This window comes from Artibeus jamaicensis, unplaced genomic scaffold (assembly GCF_021234435.1).
Source record: "Artibeus jamaicensis isolate MK-2021 breed Jamaican fruit bat unplaced genomic scaffold, CSHL_Jam_final contig_886, whole genome shotgun sequence".
Classification (NCBI taxonomy): domain Eukaryota; kingdom Metazoa; phylum Chordata; class Mammalia; order Chiroptera; family Phyllostomidae; genus Artibeus; species Artibeus jamaicensis.
In genome coordinates, this window is record NW_026522002.1 from 795,618 (window position 1) to 814,139 (window position 18,522).

General features: G+C 37.3%; 1 protein-coding gene across 1 annotated transcript in view; it reads right to left on the reverse strand.

Moving 5' to 3' along the window:
• GXYLT2 (glucoside xylosyltransferase 2) overlaps nucleotides 1-18,522 on the reverse strand; it is a 161,722-nt gene that overhangs the window by 96,929 nt on the left and 46,271 nt on the right. Inside the window, exon 3 of the mRNA XM_037150281.2 lies at nucleotides 7,788-7,919. Coding sequence (XP_037006176.2) covers nucleotides 7,788-7,919 — 132 coding nt within the window. The remainder of the gene's footprint in view (nucleotides 1-7,787; nucleotides 7,920-18,522) is intronic.

Here is an 18,522-nt window from a genome sequence, read left to right on the forward strand (position 1 = left end):
GTTTAAAATGAATAATAAGACAGAGACCTGACCTTATTTATAAAAATTTCAAATAAGTCAGGTAAATCTTTCTTTTCCATTAGCCTATGGCAAACTCATTACAATGTCTCTGGCAAGTATACAGTCTTGCAAACAATAGAACCAGTTCCATACCTCTTTAACAAATGTAAGTGGAAAAAGGGAAGTTCATATGCTGTTGCCCTTAATGTGATATTAAAAACAAGTAACAAGATTTTTGTTTATTTGGTGTGGTACTTCTCTGAAATATTAAAGAAATGGAATAAGTTTGTTGGAAATCGATTGAGTTAGAAAACTCTCAGGACAAATTACAAGTCAAGGCTATAAGCAATTTTATCCTGTTTCTCTTGACAATACTTTTTCCTAACTTCCTCCTTAAATGGGGATGCTCGAGGCAAGTACTGAGACCAAGAAAGACATCAGACATTATTATAATCTTGGAACTTACTGAAACTTGGTTAAAAATTCTTTCTCCCTGGTAAGACCTGTACTGGGCCTTAACCTAATTCATAGTAAATACTGGATGTCAAAGTATCTGCAGATTCTATAATCTAGTGATCTTTGTTATATTTTAAATATCTCTAGGATCTCCAGTGGACCATATATTGAGGACAAGGGTTTTGTAATCACATAGGCACAATGCGTAACAAAATATATAGGCCCATTATAAAATCTCACTAATTCCTATTAAGTGGGTGAAAGGTGATATGCATTCATGAAATTCAGTTACTTTTTTTTACTAATGGAAAAGGAAAAAATGTCTTCCAGGATCAATTTTAATGAACAGTTTTTTTTTATTTGTAATTGGCATATTGTTTTAAATACCTTAAGCTTATGAATTACCTGAAATCAGTATTTAGCCTAAAAAGCTTAATTGAGCTCTCTGAACTTTAGTGTATACCAATAACTGTCCTGTTCTTAGGACCATTATTCACAGAACTAGAAAAGTAAATGTCCACTGGTTTTTAGGACTTCATAAGTCTTGAACTGGTGGGATTGATGCAACAGTGATTGTACTTGAAGATATAATAGGCTTGAGTTGCAAAGGCATGTGCTCTGATCATTCTCATACTAAAATATTACCTGAGAAAAGGTTTCTTCTACAGGTTTGAGGTAGATGAAATCCCTTCAGAAAATGGGCAAGACTGTGCTTCTCAGTCAATTGACTGACCACCTGTAGCATGTTTATATTTTAGAATCTCCATTTTCTCTGTGTTGCTGAGATTTGGCTTTATAAAGATTTGGTTTTATAGAGATAAATTTGTTTTTATAGAAATGAATTCCAAAGAAAACATCACCTAAAATTTATTTCAAATATCTCTAGCATCAATACATTTCACTGATGCCCCAAAATACCAAGTTCATAATCTGCTGTTATGCTATGACTTAAACAACAACAAAAAAAAAACGTCCTGTCAGGTACAATCTCTATTATTTTAAGCAGCTCTACTTTCCCTTATCAAGAACAGATAAGGAATGCCAGCACCATTTGTCATGCAAAATGGAATACTTACCTGGGTTGAGTGAAAAGCTTGATATGGGAGGGTTTTTAAAGATTTTATCTATCTATCTATCTATCTATCTATTTATCTATCATCTATCTACCTATCTTTTTTTCAAATAGAGTGGAAGGGAGGGAGAAAGAAAGTGAGAGCAACATCAGTCTGTGGTTGCCTCTCACATGCTTGCTACTGGGAACCTGGCCAGCAACCCAGCATGTGCCCTGTTTGGGAATTTAACCAGCAACCCTTTGATTTGCAGGACAATGCTCAATTCACTGAGCCACATCAGCCAGGGCAGGGTTCTTGTTGTTGTTGTTTAGTGGCAATAAATTCACAATTCAAGGTCAGGGAAAATTCACATTTATTGCTAATATTTTTCAGAGAGGTTGGGGGGATAATTTTCCAATGCTAACCTTGGCTATATAATGCATTTCCTACCAAAATGAAGACAATAAGCAGAAACATGAGAATTTTTTCATCTTCTCAAATGATAATTAGTTTTAAAATCACTAGCCAACAGATTTTAGTACTAATTTGAGGCTGTTTTTCTTAGCCCCATTTGTATGCAATTAGACCTATATAACAACATATATAAAGATCTGTGGTGTGAAAAAATAGGATATTTAATGAGTGAGTACCAACAGTACATTCAGGCCTTCTTCATCTCATAGGTTCTGTGTAAGAAATGCTGAAAATACTATTTGGCATTTAGGGTTTCAGATCAACAGAAAGTAAGATTTCCCTGTGTGGATATGTCCTAGGCACTTCAAAATTAAAATGTGACTCACATTAGGAGACTAGGTGTGCTGGAGGAAGATGGCAGAGGAATGAAGACAAGTCACATTAACCTCCTCTGAAGACCAACCTGGAATTAAAACTAAACTGTGGAGAAATGTACCACAGAACAAACAACAGGGCAATAGTGAGAGAGAAGCCTTACGACCTCGGACAGAGAATTAGCTTCAGCACAACCTGTCTACACCTGAACAACAGCATACAAGACATGGTGGGAGGAGTAACCCTCACTCAACTGGCTGGAGAAAAAAAACAACCACAAAAAAACACCCAACAAAATCAAAACCCAATTACATCCAGAGAACCAACATAAATGGCAAAAAGGACATTCCAAGAGCATCAAGTTCAGGTGATCAAGGAGACTGCACCACTGAATTTCATAGGCCTCTTATCACAGAAGTTCACACCACAAAGTCAGGGAGTCAAAACTAATCAATTTTAAAAGCAGAAACACACAAGAAGTCTCACAAATAATGGAAAAACAAAGAAACAGTCTTTGATTGAAAGGAGAAGAGGGAATCTCAGAAAGAGTGCTAAATAAAATACAGGAAAGTCAACTACCAGATATTGAGTTCAAAACAATGGTTATAAGGAAATTCAATGAGCTCAGTGTGAATTGCCAGAAACTACAGGGAAACTACGAGGAACTCACTGCAAACTATATCAATATAAAAAAATGATACAGAAACTACCAACAAGGGACAAGAGGAAATGAAAAATACAATTTCTGAATTGAAGAATACACTACAAGGAATCAAACACAGGCTAGATAAAGCAGAGGATCAAATCAGCGAGCTGGATGACAAGGTAGAAAAAAATAACAGAAAGAGAAAGAAAAAGAAGAGGCTAAAAAAGAATGAAAGGTGTTCAGAGTACTGCAGGACAACATGAAACATAATAATATCTGCATAATTGGGATACCAGAAGCAGAAGAAGAGCAAAGAACAGAAAACCTGTTTGAAAAAGTAATGATGAAAAACTTCTTTAATTTGATGAGAGAAAAAGCCATACAAATTCAGGTAGCACAGAGGGTTCCAATCAAGACGAACCTAAAGAGGCCCACTCCAAGACACAGCACAATTAAAATGGCAAAATTCCAAGATAAAGAGAGAGTTTTAAAGGCAGAAAGAGAGAAACATAAATTAACATACAAGGGAGCCCCAATAAGGATAGCGGCTGACTTCTCAATGAAAACATTACAAGCCAGAAGGGAATGGCAAGAAATAGTCCAAGTAATGAAAAACAAAGTACTGCAACCAAAAGTACTCTGTCCAGCAAGGCTCTCAATTAAAATGGAAGGTGACATAAGGAGATTCACACACAAAAGAAGGTTAAAAGAATAGACCTCCACTGAATCAGCATTGCAAGATACACTATTGGAACTTCCTTAAGAAGAGGAAGAAAAACAGTGGGGGAGAGGAACACAGGTGCAAAGAGAGTAAAATGGCAATGAATAAATACCTATCAATAATAACCTTAAATGTAAATGGATTAAATGCTCCAATCAAAAGACAAGGGTAGTTGAATGGATAAGAAAATATGATCCACATATGCTTAAAAGAGACCCACCTAAGAATAAAAGCCCCACACAGACTGAAAGTGAAGGGTTGGAAAAATATAATCCAAGTAAATGGTCAAGGAAAAAAAGCTGGATATCAAACAAAAGAGTTAAAAACAAAGGCCATGAAAACAGACATGATTCCTTTCACTGTGTTCTTCAGTTCAGATATTGTATTCTTCATTTTATCTAGACCCTTGCTCATAGTTTCTATTTCCTTATTTATGTTGATATAGTTTGCAGTGAGTTCACTGTAGTCTCCCTGTAGTTTCTGGTAGCTCATTGTGAGCTCTTTATATTTCCTGATAACTATTGCTTTAAACTCAATATCTGATAGCTGACTTGCCTCTATTTCATCTAGCATTCTTTCTGAGGCTTCCTCCTTTTCTTTCATTTGGGGATTGTTTCTTTGTCTTCCAATTGTTTGTGATACTCTTCTTGTTAGCTTCAGCTTCTTAAATTGATTTGTTCTGGCTTCCTCGGTTTACGGTGTGAACTTCTGTGGTATACTACCTGTGAGATTCAGTGGTGTAGTCTCCTTGATCTCCCAAGCTCACTGGTCTTGGGCTGTAATTTAAGTTGGCTCTGTGTTTGTCTTTGGGTTTTGATTGTTTTGGGGTCCTTCTTTTGTGGGTCCTTCCAACCAGCTGGTGAACTGATGGTCCCTCTGTCTACCACCTGTTGTAATTTGTTGTGCTGGTGAGGGCAGGTTGTGTTGAAGCTAGTTCTTCCGTGTGTACAAGGTCTTGAGGATTTTCTTTTGTTCTTGTTCAGTTGTTTGTACTAGGTAGTTTCTCCACTATTTAGTTATATTTCCAGAGAGGTCTTGGATTGAGGTTTGTGTGGTTTTCACATCGCCTTCACCTTGTTCTGTCGTTATCTGTTGGTGGTTCCTTTGTGTTTGGGTTTCCTCTTCCAGTGGGTATCCTGGTGTTCACTGCTTCCACCTACTCTAGGAGGACATACAGAGGATCCAGAGACATATGAAAAGATGCTCAATATCTCTAACTATCAGGGAGATGGAAGTTAAAACCATAATGAGATACCACTTCACGCTGGTCAGAATGACCATCATAAACATCAACAAACAGTGCTGGAGAGGTTGTGGAGAAAGGGGAACCCTAGTGCACTGTTGGTGGGACTGCAGAATGGTGCAGCCACAGTAGAAAACAGTACAGAATTTTTTCAGAAAACTAAAAATGGATCCTGCCTTTTGACCCAGCAATTCTACTGCCGGATTATACCCTAAGTACCTTGAAACACTAATTCAAAAGAACATACGCAGCCCAATATTCATAGCAGCACAATTTACACTAGCCAAGTGCTGGAAGCAGCCTAGGTGCCCATCAGTAAATGAGTGGATCAAAAAACTGTCGTAGATTTACACAATGGAATACCACAGAGCAGAAAGAAAGAAGCTCCTACCCTTCAGAACTGTATGGGTGGAACTGAGGAGCATTATGCTAAATGATGTAAACCAGGCAGTGAAAGACAAATGCTATATGATCTCACTTATAGTGGAACCTAATCAGCAAAATGAATACAGAAGCAAAATATAACCAGAGACATTAAAATTAAGAATAAACTAACAGTAATCAGAGGGGATGGGGGAGAGAGATAATGGTGAAAGAAGGTTAGGGTCATCAATGAACATGTTTAAAGGACCTAACAACAAAGTCAAAGAGGAGAAGGATGGAGGGTGGGAGGTGCCAGTGGGTGGGGCAGGTGAAAGTGGTGGCAGGAAAATTGAGACAAGTGTATTAAAAAAACAAACAAATAAATAAATTTTTAAAAAGGGAAAAATATATGCCTCACATTAAAATTATCTCACCTTTTACTAAAATATATCTTTTTCTAATCTCTTCTATCTCTACATAGCACCACCATCAGCTTGGTAGTTTGAACCATATGAAACTGCATTTCTTTGTAGGTCATAAATAGCTGACTATTGGTGGTTTCAAACAGGTCAACTTTAATAGTTGTTTGGGTCAGCAACCTGGGTGAAATTCTTATTACCTCACTTCCCTTCAACTTTTACAACAAGCCAATCATGAGGCCTGGTAAATTCTATTTCTCAGGCAGGTTCTGAATCCATCTGTAAGTCAACTACCATACCCCAAGTCATCACTTATTGGCCCCAGCGATTCCACTGTCCATACTGCTTTGAACCAGTGTGTCCTCTTTAAAACACAAGTTAGGTGATCCTACTTCCATGCTAGAAATCAGTCACAGATTCTCACTGCCCTCAACACAAAAAGCAGATATTCATCATGGCTTGGTAGAGCTAGAACATTCCAGCTCCTGCTGACCTCTTAAATCCCTCCTCATTGTATTTTCTGGTTGCTGTATTTTTTGAATTTTCTCACATAGGCTCCTTCCCAATTCAGGGCCTTTGTACAAACTCTTCCTTTTGCCTGGAGCCCTTTTCTCTCTTAACCTCAGGCTCTTGTCACTCAGTGACCCTTACTTCTTCTTCATCTGTGTCTTATCATAAAGGCCTCAAGAGAACATTCTAAGACAACCTCCCAAACAGAGATGAAACACATGTTCCATCATTGACACTCTGTTCTCCACTTCAGCACAGATCACACTTCCAAGTACCTGCTCAATGTCCTGTTTGATTCACACTCCAAGAGGTAAGACCAGAACTCTCTTGTTCATCACAATATAACCACCACTAAGCCATACCTAGCACATAATAGGCACCCAATAAATGTTTGCTGAGTGCACGACTCCCTCAAAAACATCAAGATTAAAATTGAAAGCTGCCATGTTGGCTCAGTGATATCCTAGTTTTGATATATGTTCAGCAATTTTCCTATTTAGGATTTTTTTAAATAAATAGAAACATTCTATTAAAATTTCAAAATCAAAAGGCTGAACCAGAACTCTGGACCTTCTCTAAATTATTCCCTACCATGGTTATGTTACTGTAGGTCACAGCTAAGAATAAGCAGCTAGAGGGAAAATAAAGCAGAGCCCCCACAATCACAATCTAACAAAGAACTTAAAACGGGAAGCTAGAAACAAAAGGGAGACATGTCTCACTCATTGACCTAGCAGTCCTTAGCCTGGTCTGATAAGATTGCCAGGCATTCCAAGCATCACAAGTAAAACTATAATAGCACAGAAGAAGGGAGCCTTGTAAGTCTTTGTGTATCATCTCCACTAGCTGGGAAAGCCTTCGTGACAGTATTAATCCCAAGATCTGGGGAGCAGAAGGAGGAGGGAGAACCTAGAAGCCAACTAAAGTATATTACCTCTGAACCCCAATAGTCATCACACTCAGATTAGCTGAGGGCCAACTTGTAGCCTTGGCTAAAGTGTATAGAATAAACTTACTAACAAACTTACTACCTTATTTCCTTTATAGATTTCATAAATAAACTTACTATCTCATTTTGACTACATATTTGTCCTTTGATTGAATTCATCTCTTGTGAGCAAGGCAAGAACTGAGGAACAAGCTTGGGGGTGGGTCCCTGACTTGGATTTCTCCCTGGTAATAGCTACATCTAGTAGTAGTTATAGTTATAAGAGAAATAATAATCATAACTAATATTTATAGAAGGTCAACTTTGTGCCAAGCTGATGGAGGAAACTGAGTACAGTAGAGAAAGAAACTGGGAGTTTTCTGAGGTGTACATAGCCAGTAAATGGTGCCACAGTCAGAAAGACCCTTAATTCAGAACAAGCTTTGGATGTTCTCAGTCTCTAAATCTTTGGGAAAGACAATTTTTCAAACACAGAAAACCTCTTTACACCCTGAAGACTAAGAGCATGGACTACATAATCCAAGAGAAACACATGTTCAGCTCTATATAAATGTTTCTGAATGGGTTCCAGTTAATGTCACCACATTCCCAGGAGTGTTCTCTCCCAAGCAACATCTCGTTAAAAGCAGGTGGTCCTACCGGAAGAAAGAGTCTCTGGGCAGCACAGGGTTTGAATAATTTCTTCCATTCTTGAGAGTTTCCCACTGAAAATGTGATGGGGTAGATTCTGTGTTCAAACTTCTTTGTATATGAATCAGGCCATTGGCGTAACTGAAGAACATGGAAGAGAAGGAAAGGTTAATTAGACCCCAGAAATAAAGAAAACACTTAAAGCCTAAGCATATTTATGAAAGAAGAACAAAGTAAGTGGGATCACAATACATGACATCAAACTGTAATACAAGGCCACTGTAATCAAAACAGCCTCCGGATCTATATATATCAGTTAAGTCCATTTCATCTAGGGTGTTGTTTAATGCCACGATATCTTTGTTGATAATTTGTTTGGAAGATCTGCACCACAATGTTCATAGCAGCACAATTTACAATAGCCAAGAGTTGGAAGCAACCTAGGTGCCCATCAGTAAATGAATGGATCAAAAAATTGTGGTACATATACACAATGGAATTCTATGCTGCAGAGAGAAAGAAGGAGCTACTACCCTTTGCAACAACATGGATGGAACTGGAAAGCATTATGCTGAGTGAAATAAGCCAGGAGTTGAAAGACAAATACCATATGATCTCACCTTTAACAGGAAGCTAAACAACAAAACAAACAAGCAAGCAGAAAAAAACCAACAACAAAAAACAAAGACACTGAAATTGAGAACAAGGGGATAGTGACCAGAGGGGAGAAGGAAGGGAAGTTAAGGGGAAAAAGGGGGAGGGATTTGGAGGAACAAATAGGAAGGACACAGGGACGAGAACTAAGGGGGGTGGAAATGGGAGGGAGGTGGGGAGCAAGGGGCGGGGGAGGCTGGGATGGGAAAAATAGACAAAAAACTGTACTTGAAAAATAACTAAAAAAAAAACAAAAAAAAAAAAACCAGCCTCCGGTACTGGAATAAGAGCAGACACATAGATCAATGGAACAGAACAGAGATTGAAGAAATAAAGCCATGTCTCTATTGTCAAATAAAATTTGACAAAGCAGACAGGAGCATAAAATGGAGTAGAAATTACCTCTTTAACAAATGGTGTTGGGAGATCTGGACAGCTACATGCAAAAAAATGAAACTTGACCACCAACTTACACCATACACAAAAATAAATTCAAGGTGGTTAAGAATTAAATATAAGTGGGGACACCGTAAAAGTTCTAGAGGACAACATAGGCAGGGAAATCTCAGATATTCCATGCAGCAATATTTGCATTTATATGTCCCCTAGAGCAAGGGACATGAAGGGAAGAATAAACAAATGGGACTTCATGAAATTAAAAAGTTTCTGCATGGCTAAAGAAAATATCAGCAAAATGAGAAGTGAATCAACTCTATGGGAAAATATATGTGCTAATGATACCTTGGACAAGGGATGATCTCCAAAATATATAAAGAAGTGACAGGACTCCATACCAGGAAGACAAACAATCCAATTAAAAAATGGGCAAAGGACCTGAACAGACACTTCTCCAAGGTAGACATACAGAGGGCCCATATTTGTATGAAGGAATGCTCAACATCACTGGCCATCAGAGATGTAAATTAAAACTACAATGAGGTACCACTTCACATTGATCAGAATGGCCACCACTAACAAATCCACAAGTGCTGGCAAGGTTTTGGTGAAAAGGGAACCCTAGTGCAATGTTGGTGGAAAGGCAGACTGGTGTAGCCATGTGGAAAAAAGTAGGGAATTTCCTCAGAAAACTAAATATAGAACTGCCTTGTGATCCAGTGATGCTACTGCAGCAATTGTACCCCAAGAATCCTGAAACAGCCCTTCAAAAGAACCTATGTACCCCAATGTTCATAGCAACATTATTTTTTTTGCAATGTTATTTATAATAGCCTAACTGCCCATCAGTAAATGAGGGGATGAAAACAATGTGGAATATTTATCTAATGGAATACTGTGCAGTAGAAAGAAGGAACTCCTACCCTTCACAGCAGCATGGATGAAACTGGAGAGTATTATGCTTGGTGAAATAAATTAGTCAACAAAGACAAATACCATATCATCTCACCTATATGTGGAAGCTAATGAACAAAACAAACAAATGAGCAAAATAGAACCAGGGACATGGAAATAAGAAACAAACTGACAGTGACCAAAGGGGTGGGTGGAAGAAATAACAGGAAAATAAGAGGGAGAAAAAAGAAAGGGAAGGGCCTAGTAAAGGACCCATGGACATGGACAACAGGGTGGGAACTGACTATGGAAACAGAGGGTTGGTTGGCAGGTAGAGAGCAACTGGGAGAAAATTGTGACAACTGTATATCGAACAATTTTAAAAATTGAAAAAAGAAATATACAATGGATTACTATATAGTTAGAATAAATTAGATCTGTATGTGCTGACATGCAAATAATGATTATAATATTAAGTAAAAATGAAATATGCTTGTATTACAGGGAAAATATATGCATATATTTTATGAGTAGAGAAAAATCTGAACAGATGTGCACAAAATGTTAAAAATTGGTCACCGGTAGAAGTGGTGATGGTGTTTTTTTTTTCCAGGTTTAATTTTTTTGTATTTAAAGGATGTTTACTTTCTTTGCACTTATTAATTTTATAACAAAATTATACTTAATGTACTTAATGTTTTATTCATATTTTATGGTTTATGCTATTACAGTTGTCCCAAATTTCCCTTTTTGTACCCCCTCCACACAGCCCTTTGCCCACTCCCTCAGGCAATCCCGACACTGTTGTCCATGTCCTTGGGTATTGCATATATGTTCTTCTTTTCCCTATGCTGTACTTTATATCCCCATGACTATTCTGTGACTACCAACCTGTACTTCTAGATTCCTTTACCTTTTTCATACATCCTCCCTGACACCCCTCCCAGAAAATGTTCTCTGTTCTTATGATTCTGTTTCTGTTATGCTTGTTCATTTATTTTGTTTTTTAAAAAATATTTTAGTTTTTAATGAAGTAAACAAAGTTTTATTATATTTTATTACTGTTTAGTTCCATTATACCACCTTCCTCCCCCTGCAGTCATTGTCCATGTCCATGAGTCCTTTTTCCTTTTTGCTTATTTTCTCCATTCCTCTCCCCTCCCCTCCCCTTAGCTGTCATCCTGCTGTTTCCTTGAGTCTGTCTTTATTTTGCTTGTTAGTTCAGTTTGTTCATTAGATTCCACATATGAGTGAAATCATATGGTATCTGTCTTTCTATGACTAGCTTATTTTACTTAGCATATGTTCCTCAGGTTCATCCATACTGTCACAAAGGATAAAATTTTCTTTTTTTTACAACTGAGTAGTATTCCATTGTGTATGTGTCCCATAATTGTTTTATCCACTCATCTACTGATGGACACATGACCTCTTCCATAACTTGGTGACTATAAATAAAGCTGCAATGAATATAGGGTTGATTATGTCCTTTAGAATTAGTATTTTGGGTTCCTTTGGATATATTCCCAGAAGTGGGATTGCTGGGTCAAAAACTAGATTAAACTCAATTATGGATAGATATGTATTCATTGCCATTTTCTTGTTGTTGTTCTCCTTCTCCTCCTTCTTTTTCTAGAAGACCCTTTACCATTTCATAAAATACTGGTTTAGTGATGATGAACTCCTTCTCTGATTCTAAATGATAGCTTTGCTGGGTAGAGTAATCTTGGTTATAGGTTCTTGCTTTTCGTCCCTTTGAATATTTCTTGCCAATCCCTTCAAGCTTGCAAAGTTTCTTTTGAGAAACCAGCTGACAGTCTTATGGGAATTCCCCTGTAGACAACTAACTGCTTTCCTCTTGCTGTCCTTAGGTTTCTCTTTGTATTTAACCTTCGGCATTTTAATTATGGTGCCTTGAAGGTGAGTCTCTTTGGTTCCATCTCTTTGGGGACTCTCTGTGCTTCCTAGACTTGTTTGTCTATTTTCTTCACCAAGTTAGTTAAGTTTTGTTTCATTGTTTTTCCAAATAGGTTTCCAATTTCTTGTTCTTTCTCTTCTCCTGCTGGCACCCCTATGATGTGAATGTCAGTATGCCTGAAATTGTCCCAGGGGATACTTACACTATCCTTATTTTTTTAGATTCTGTTTTCTTCTTGCTTTTCTACTTGTTTTTGTTTGTTTGGGTTTTGCTTCCTTATGTTCCAAATATGTGATTTGATTCTTGGCTTCATCCACTCTACTGTTGATTCCCTCTAAATTATTCTTTATTTTAATTAGTGTATCCTTCATTTCTGACTGTTGAGGTCCTCCCTAAATTCCTTGACTATCCTTATTACCAGTGTTTTGAATTCTGCATCTGATAGATTGCTAACCTCCATTTTGTTTAGTTCTTTTTTAGTTTGTTTAGTTCTTCCCACTGAAAACCCTTGATGTGATGTCCATATCTCAAATTCTGTTCCTGTTCTAGTTTGCTTAGTTTTTGTCTTTGTTGTTTTTATTTCTTTTAGGTTCATTTGTTGATAGTCGTGAACTTGTTGTCATTTTACTGTTCATATTTTTTATCTTCTTTTTTCTTAGATAAGTCCCTTTAACATTTCATATAATAATGGCTTGGTGATGATAAACTCCTTTAATTTGACCTTATCTGGGAAGCACTTTATCTGCTCTCCCATTCCAAATGATAGGTTTGCTGGATAGAGTATTCTTGGATGTAGGTCCTTGCCTTTCATGACTTTAAATACTTTTATCCAGGCCCTTCTTGCCTGTAAGGTTTCTTTTGAGAAATCAGCTGATAGCCTTATGGGCACTCTTTTGTAGGTAACTCTCTCCTTTCCTCTTGCTGCTTTATAGATTCTCTCTTTGTGTTTAATCTTGGGTAACTTAATGATGATGTACCTTGGTGAGTTCCTCTTTGGATCCAACTTCTTTGGGACTCTCTGGGGTTCCTGGACTTCCTGGAAGTCTATTTCCTTTGCCAGATTGGGGAAGTTTTCCCCACTTTGTTCAAATGTTTTCAATTTCTTGCTGTCATTCTTATCCTTCTGGCACCCCTATAACTTGGGTATTAGAACATTTCAGGTTGTCTCAGGTTTGTAAGCCCCTCTTCACTTTTTTGAATTCTTGTTTCTTCATTTTGTTCCAGTGGATGTTTATTTTTTTCTCTTGTTCCAAAGCATTGATTTGAGTCCCAGTTTCCTTCCTGTCACTGTTGGTTCCCTGAACATTTTGCTTTATTTCATTTGGGGTATCTTTCTTTTGTTCTTTAATTTTTGACCAAGCGCAATCAGTTCTGTGAGCATTTTGATTACCAGGGCTTTAAATTCTCCATCAGATAGGTTGGCTATCTCCTCATTGCGTAATTCTCTCTCTGAGGTTTTGCTCTGTTCCTTCATTTTGGCCCTATTTCTTTGCTCAGGGCCCCTGTTAAGTTGGAAGGGGGCAGGGCAACCATCTTTGCTCTGATGCGGATATACTTATAGGGGAAGGGCCAGCGAGGGAACAATGTAGCTTCCCTGCTCATATCTAGCCCACTTTTTAATGAATTCTCATGTGATACTGGGCGTTTCTTCCACAGAGGCAACTGCTGTAGTCCACAGCAAGCTTTGAGTCTCAGTTTTCCCTTAAGTCAGCCCCTCCTGCTCAGCCTGCTACCTTGCAATAGTCAGCACAGCCTAAACAGTCCACTGCCTTGCCACAGTGTCTTAGCTAGCATTGCCCCCAAAGTCCACCACCTTGCTGTGGTTTCTTTCCATCTGCGGCCTTACCAGTCTGGTTGTTCTGTTTGATTGTTTCTTTAATTCTGTGGTTGTCAGAGTTCCATGCAGTTTGATTTTCTAGCTGTTCTGGTTGTCCATTTATTTTAGATTGGTTGTTAGTCTCCTATTGGTAGTGCAAGGACATGAAGGGTTTCTATCTACACCTCCATCTTGGCTAGAACTCTACTGATGGACATCTTCATTGCTTTCAGTTTTAAAACTGATGTAAACATTCATGTACAGGTTTTTGTGTGGACAGTCTTTCAATTATTTGAACAAATACCAAGAAGAGCAATTGCTAGATTTTATGGTCAGTCCACAAAAGAAAATGCCAAAATGCCTTCCAAAGTCTCTGTACCATTTTGCATTCTCACCAGCAATAAGTGAGTGTTCTTGTTTCTCCACATACTCTCCAACATTTGGTGTTGTCTGTGTTATAAACATTAGCCATTCTAATAAATGTGTAGTAGTATCATGATTTAATTTGCAATTTCCTAATGGTGAATAATGTTACATATCCTTTCATATGCTTATTTGCCATCTGTGTGTCTTCATAATTTTGTAAGTTAATGCTTTCCTATTGCCACGACAATCCTACTTCTAAGAACTTATCCTTAGGAAAAATTCCAAAAGTGCACACATTTATTACCAAGTTGTTTACTCTCTTGTTGTTTGTTGTAGTGAAAACTAGGCAACAACCTAAATATGAGACTGGTTAAATAAATCAGTATGTCTACATAGCAGAATACTATTCAGCTACTGATGACAATGTTGTAACAAGGGTCAGAAAACAATGGTAGTGCAAGTGCCAACCCTGATGGCTACACATAGCACACAGCCAAAAATAATCATACATTTTTAAAAGTTGAAAAAATAAAAACAAGAATAATATTTTGCAATGCAAAAATCACATAAAATTTGACTTTCAGTGTTTATAAATAGAACCCATTTCTTTACATATTTCTATGGCTGCTTTTAGGATAAATAGCATAGTGAATAACTATGAAACCACACAACCCACAAAGCCTAAAATAGTTACTATCTGGTCTTTCACAGAAAAAGTTGGTCAACCTCTATTTTAGAAGAAATTCAATAATATAGGTATCAGTAATACAAAAGAGAATCTAGGATATGATCCCATTTCTGATGTTGACAAGAAAAAAAGGAATGGAAATAAATACACCAGAATTGTTCTCCCTGAGCATTAGTATAATGGCTAATGTTTTTTCATTTACAATTTTATGACTTTTTTCCAGTGTACATGTGTTGCTTATAGCGCACACAAAATTTTTTGGAAAAAAAACCATACCATTGGGAACACTTTAAATTTGCTGTTTTAAGATGGACATTTAGGAGAGAAATCCCAGAATGAGAAAGGAATGATAGTCAAAGTATTTGACAACTGACTAATGAAGGGCACTGATCAATCAGAAGCCACATCAGGCAAAAATATTCAGTACAATTGCACAACACATCAGAACTGATACCAGGCATACATATTAAATACAACAGTACCAACCAATCAGAACAGACACTGGGCACAAATACCCAGTACAATTGTGCTACTGTACAACAGCCCAAGGATGGAGAATGGGAAGGTCCTGGATCTACTGGTTTCCTTAACAATTGATCTTTACCATCCTATCTTCAGGAAGGGTGTATTTACCTTTGTCAATCTGTCTTTTAACTGGAATGTTCAATTCATTTACATTTTCAACTATGAGCATACATGAATTGTGTACTGATTGCAGACAATGGATGTCCTATTGCCACTTTATCCATGGCAAGCTACACACACACAGAGGCTGTTGATGCCCCACTGTCTTTACCAGAATGGGTTGGTGGCCATACCTATTTCTGTATCACACTATTTTCTATTACTGAATCTAGGGCAAGAGCATAGATTAGCTAAACCTAAATCACATGTCTGATCTCAAGCTTCCCAGAGAGTCTAAGAAACCAACAAGCTGTCACTTTCAGCTTTTATATTAGACATGACAAAATTAAATAAAACTTTTAAAATTAATGATCTACAATGTAGATGGTAATATCATCATATTGTACTTAAGCAGTTTGAAATAAATTCTACTCAAATAAAACTCACCCACATGAAACTTCCAAAGGAATAATAAAGGCAATTAACACTTTATGTTTGTTTTCACCCTGAGTTATATGACCTAGCAATTCCAAGGAAGTTATCACAAGAAATTTTGGATAGTCCCACAATGACTCAGTGTTGGAACAGACAGCTTTTTATTTTTTCAAACAATCAAACTGGTCTTTAATTTTTCTAAAGATTTTTCTTCCTTTATTATTGTTCAATTACAGTTGTCCCACTTTAACCCCATTACTCTCCCCTGCCCTACCCACCACCTACCTCCCACATTGAGGTCCTCCCCCCTTGATTTTGTCCATTAGCCCTTTGTACATGTTTCTTGACTTGACCCTCCCCCGTCTTTCCCCTGTTATACCCCTGCACCCTCTCCTCTGGTCACTGTCAGTGTATTCTTTATTTCCATGTTTATAGTTCTATTTTGCTCGATGTTTGTTTCACTGATTAGGTTCCACTTATAGGTGAGATCATATGGTATTTGTCTTTCAGCTTCTGGCTTATTTCAGTTAGCATACTACTGTCCAGATCCATCCATGCTGTCACAAAAGGTGACCTCATTCTTTCTTTCTCCTGTGTATTCTCTTGTGTAAATGTACCACAGTTTTTTGATCCACTCATTTGCTGATGGGAACTTTGGTTGTTTCCAGGCCTTGGGTATTGTAAATTGTGCTGCTATAAACATTGGGATGCATAGGTCCTTTAGCATTGGTGTTTCAGGAATCTTAGGGTATAATCACAGCAATGAATTGCAAGGTCAAAAGACAGTTCCATTTTTAGGTTTTTGAGGAAATTCCATACTGTTTTTTATAGTGGTTGCACCAGTCTGTATTCCCTTTCATACCTTACATACAGTAGGGTTCCCTTTCTCACAGCCTCTCCAGTACTTGTTATTTGTTGATTTGTTAATGATGACCATTCTGACCAGTGTGAGGTGGTACCTCATCGTGGTTTTAATTTGCATCTGTCTGATGGCTAGTGATGCTAAGCATCCTTTCATATGTCTGTGGGCCCTCTGTATGTCCTCCTTGGAGAAGTGTCTGTTCAGGTCCTTTGCCCATTTTTTAATTGGGTTGTTTGTCTTCCTGGTATGGAGTCCTGTTAGTTCTATGTATCTTGGTGATCATCCCTTGTCCAAGATATCATTGGCAAATACGTATTCCCATATGGTTAGTTCTCTTTTCATTTTAATGCTGCTTTCTTTAGCCATGCACAAACTTTATTTTGATTAAGTCCCATTTGTTTATTCTTTCCTTTATGTCTCTTGCTCTAGAGGACATATCAGTGAAAATACTGTTGCATGGAATATCTGAGATTTCCCTGCCTATGTTCTCCTCTAGGACTTTTATGGTGTCATGATTTATGCTTAAGTCTTTTATCCTTTTTGAGTTTATTTTTGTGGATAGTGTACATTTGTGGTTGAGTTTTATTTTTTTGCATATAGCTCTCCAGCTCTTCCAAAACCACTGGTTGAAGAGGTAGTTTTTACTCCATTTTTTGCCCTTGTCCCCCATGTTGAATATTAATTGACCACAGAGACATGGCTGTGTTTCTGAACTCATTATTCTGTTCCATTGATCTATGGGTCTGCTCTTAGGCCAGTGCTAGACTGTTCTGATTACAGTGGTCTTGTAATACAGTTTGATATCAGGTGTAATAATCACATGTACTTTGTTCTTCTTTCTCAAAATCTCTGAGGCTATTTGGGGTCCTTCATGTTTCCATACAAATTTTTGAAATGTTTGTTCTATATCTGTAAAATATATCATTGGTATGTTAATAGAGATTGCATTGAATCTATAAATTTCTTTGGGTAGTATGCACATTTTGATGATGTCAGTTCTTCCAATCCATGAACATGGCATAGGCTTCCATTTATTTGCATCTTCCTTAATTTCTTTCTTCAGTGTTGTGTAGTTTTCTGAGTACAGGTCTTTTACCTCCTTGGTTAGGTTTATTCCTAGGTACTTTATTTTCATTGTTGCTATAGCAAATGGAATTTTTCCTAATTTCTGTTCCTGATATTTCATTGTTGATGAAAAATGCATATAATTTCTGAATATTGACTTTGTATCCTACTCTTCTGTCAAAGTTACATATTAGGTGAAGTATTTTTGGGGGTTAGGTCAAGTATTTTTTTGGTGGAGTCTATAGGGCTTTTTGGTACAATATCATGTCATCTGAAAACAATGACTGTTTTTGCTTCCTCCTTTCCAATTAGGATGCCTTTTATTTCTTTTCCTTGTCTCATCACTGTGGCTAAAACTTCCAATACTTTGTTTAATAGAAGTGGTGGAAGTGGATGCCCTTGTCTTGTTCCTGATCTTAGTGAGAAGGCTTTTAGTTTTGTCTGTTGAATATAATGTTGGCTGTTGGTTTTCCATATGGCCTTTATTATGCTGAGGTATGCTGTCTATTTCCAGTTTGCTGAGTTTTGTTTTTTAATCATAAATGGGTGCTGTACCTTATCAAATATTTTTCTGCATCTATTGATATGATCATATGACTTTGTCTTTCATTTTATTTATGTGATGTATTACACTTATTAATTTGTGAATATTCTAACATCCTTGCATCCCTGGGATGGATTCCACTTGTTCATGGTATACAATATTTTTAGTATGTTCCTGGATGTGGTTTGCAAATATTTGTTGAGGATTTTAGTGTGTATGTTTATCAGCAATATTAGCCTGTAGTTTCCTTGCTTTCTTGTGTCTTTAACTGGTTTTGTGATTAGGATGATGCTGACCACATAAAAGAGTTTGGGAATCTTCTCTTTTCTTGATGTTTTGGAATAGTCTGAGACAAATGGGGGTTAGCTCTTTTAAAAATATTTTGTAACTTCTTCTATGAAACACTCAGTCCAAAGCTTTAGTGTGCCTGAAGTTTTTTTATTGCTGCTTCAATTTCACTAGCTGTTATTGGTCTGTTCAGG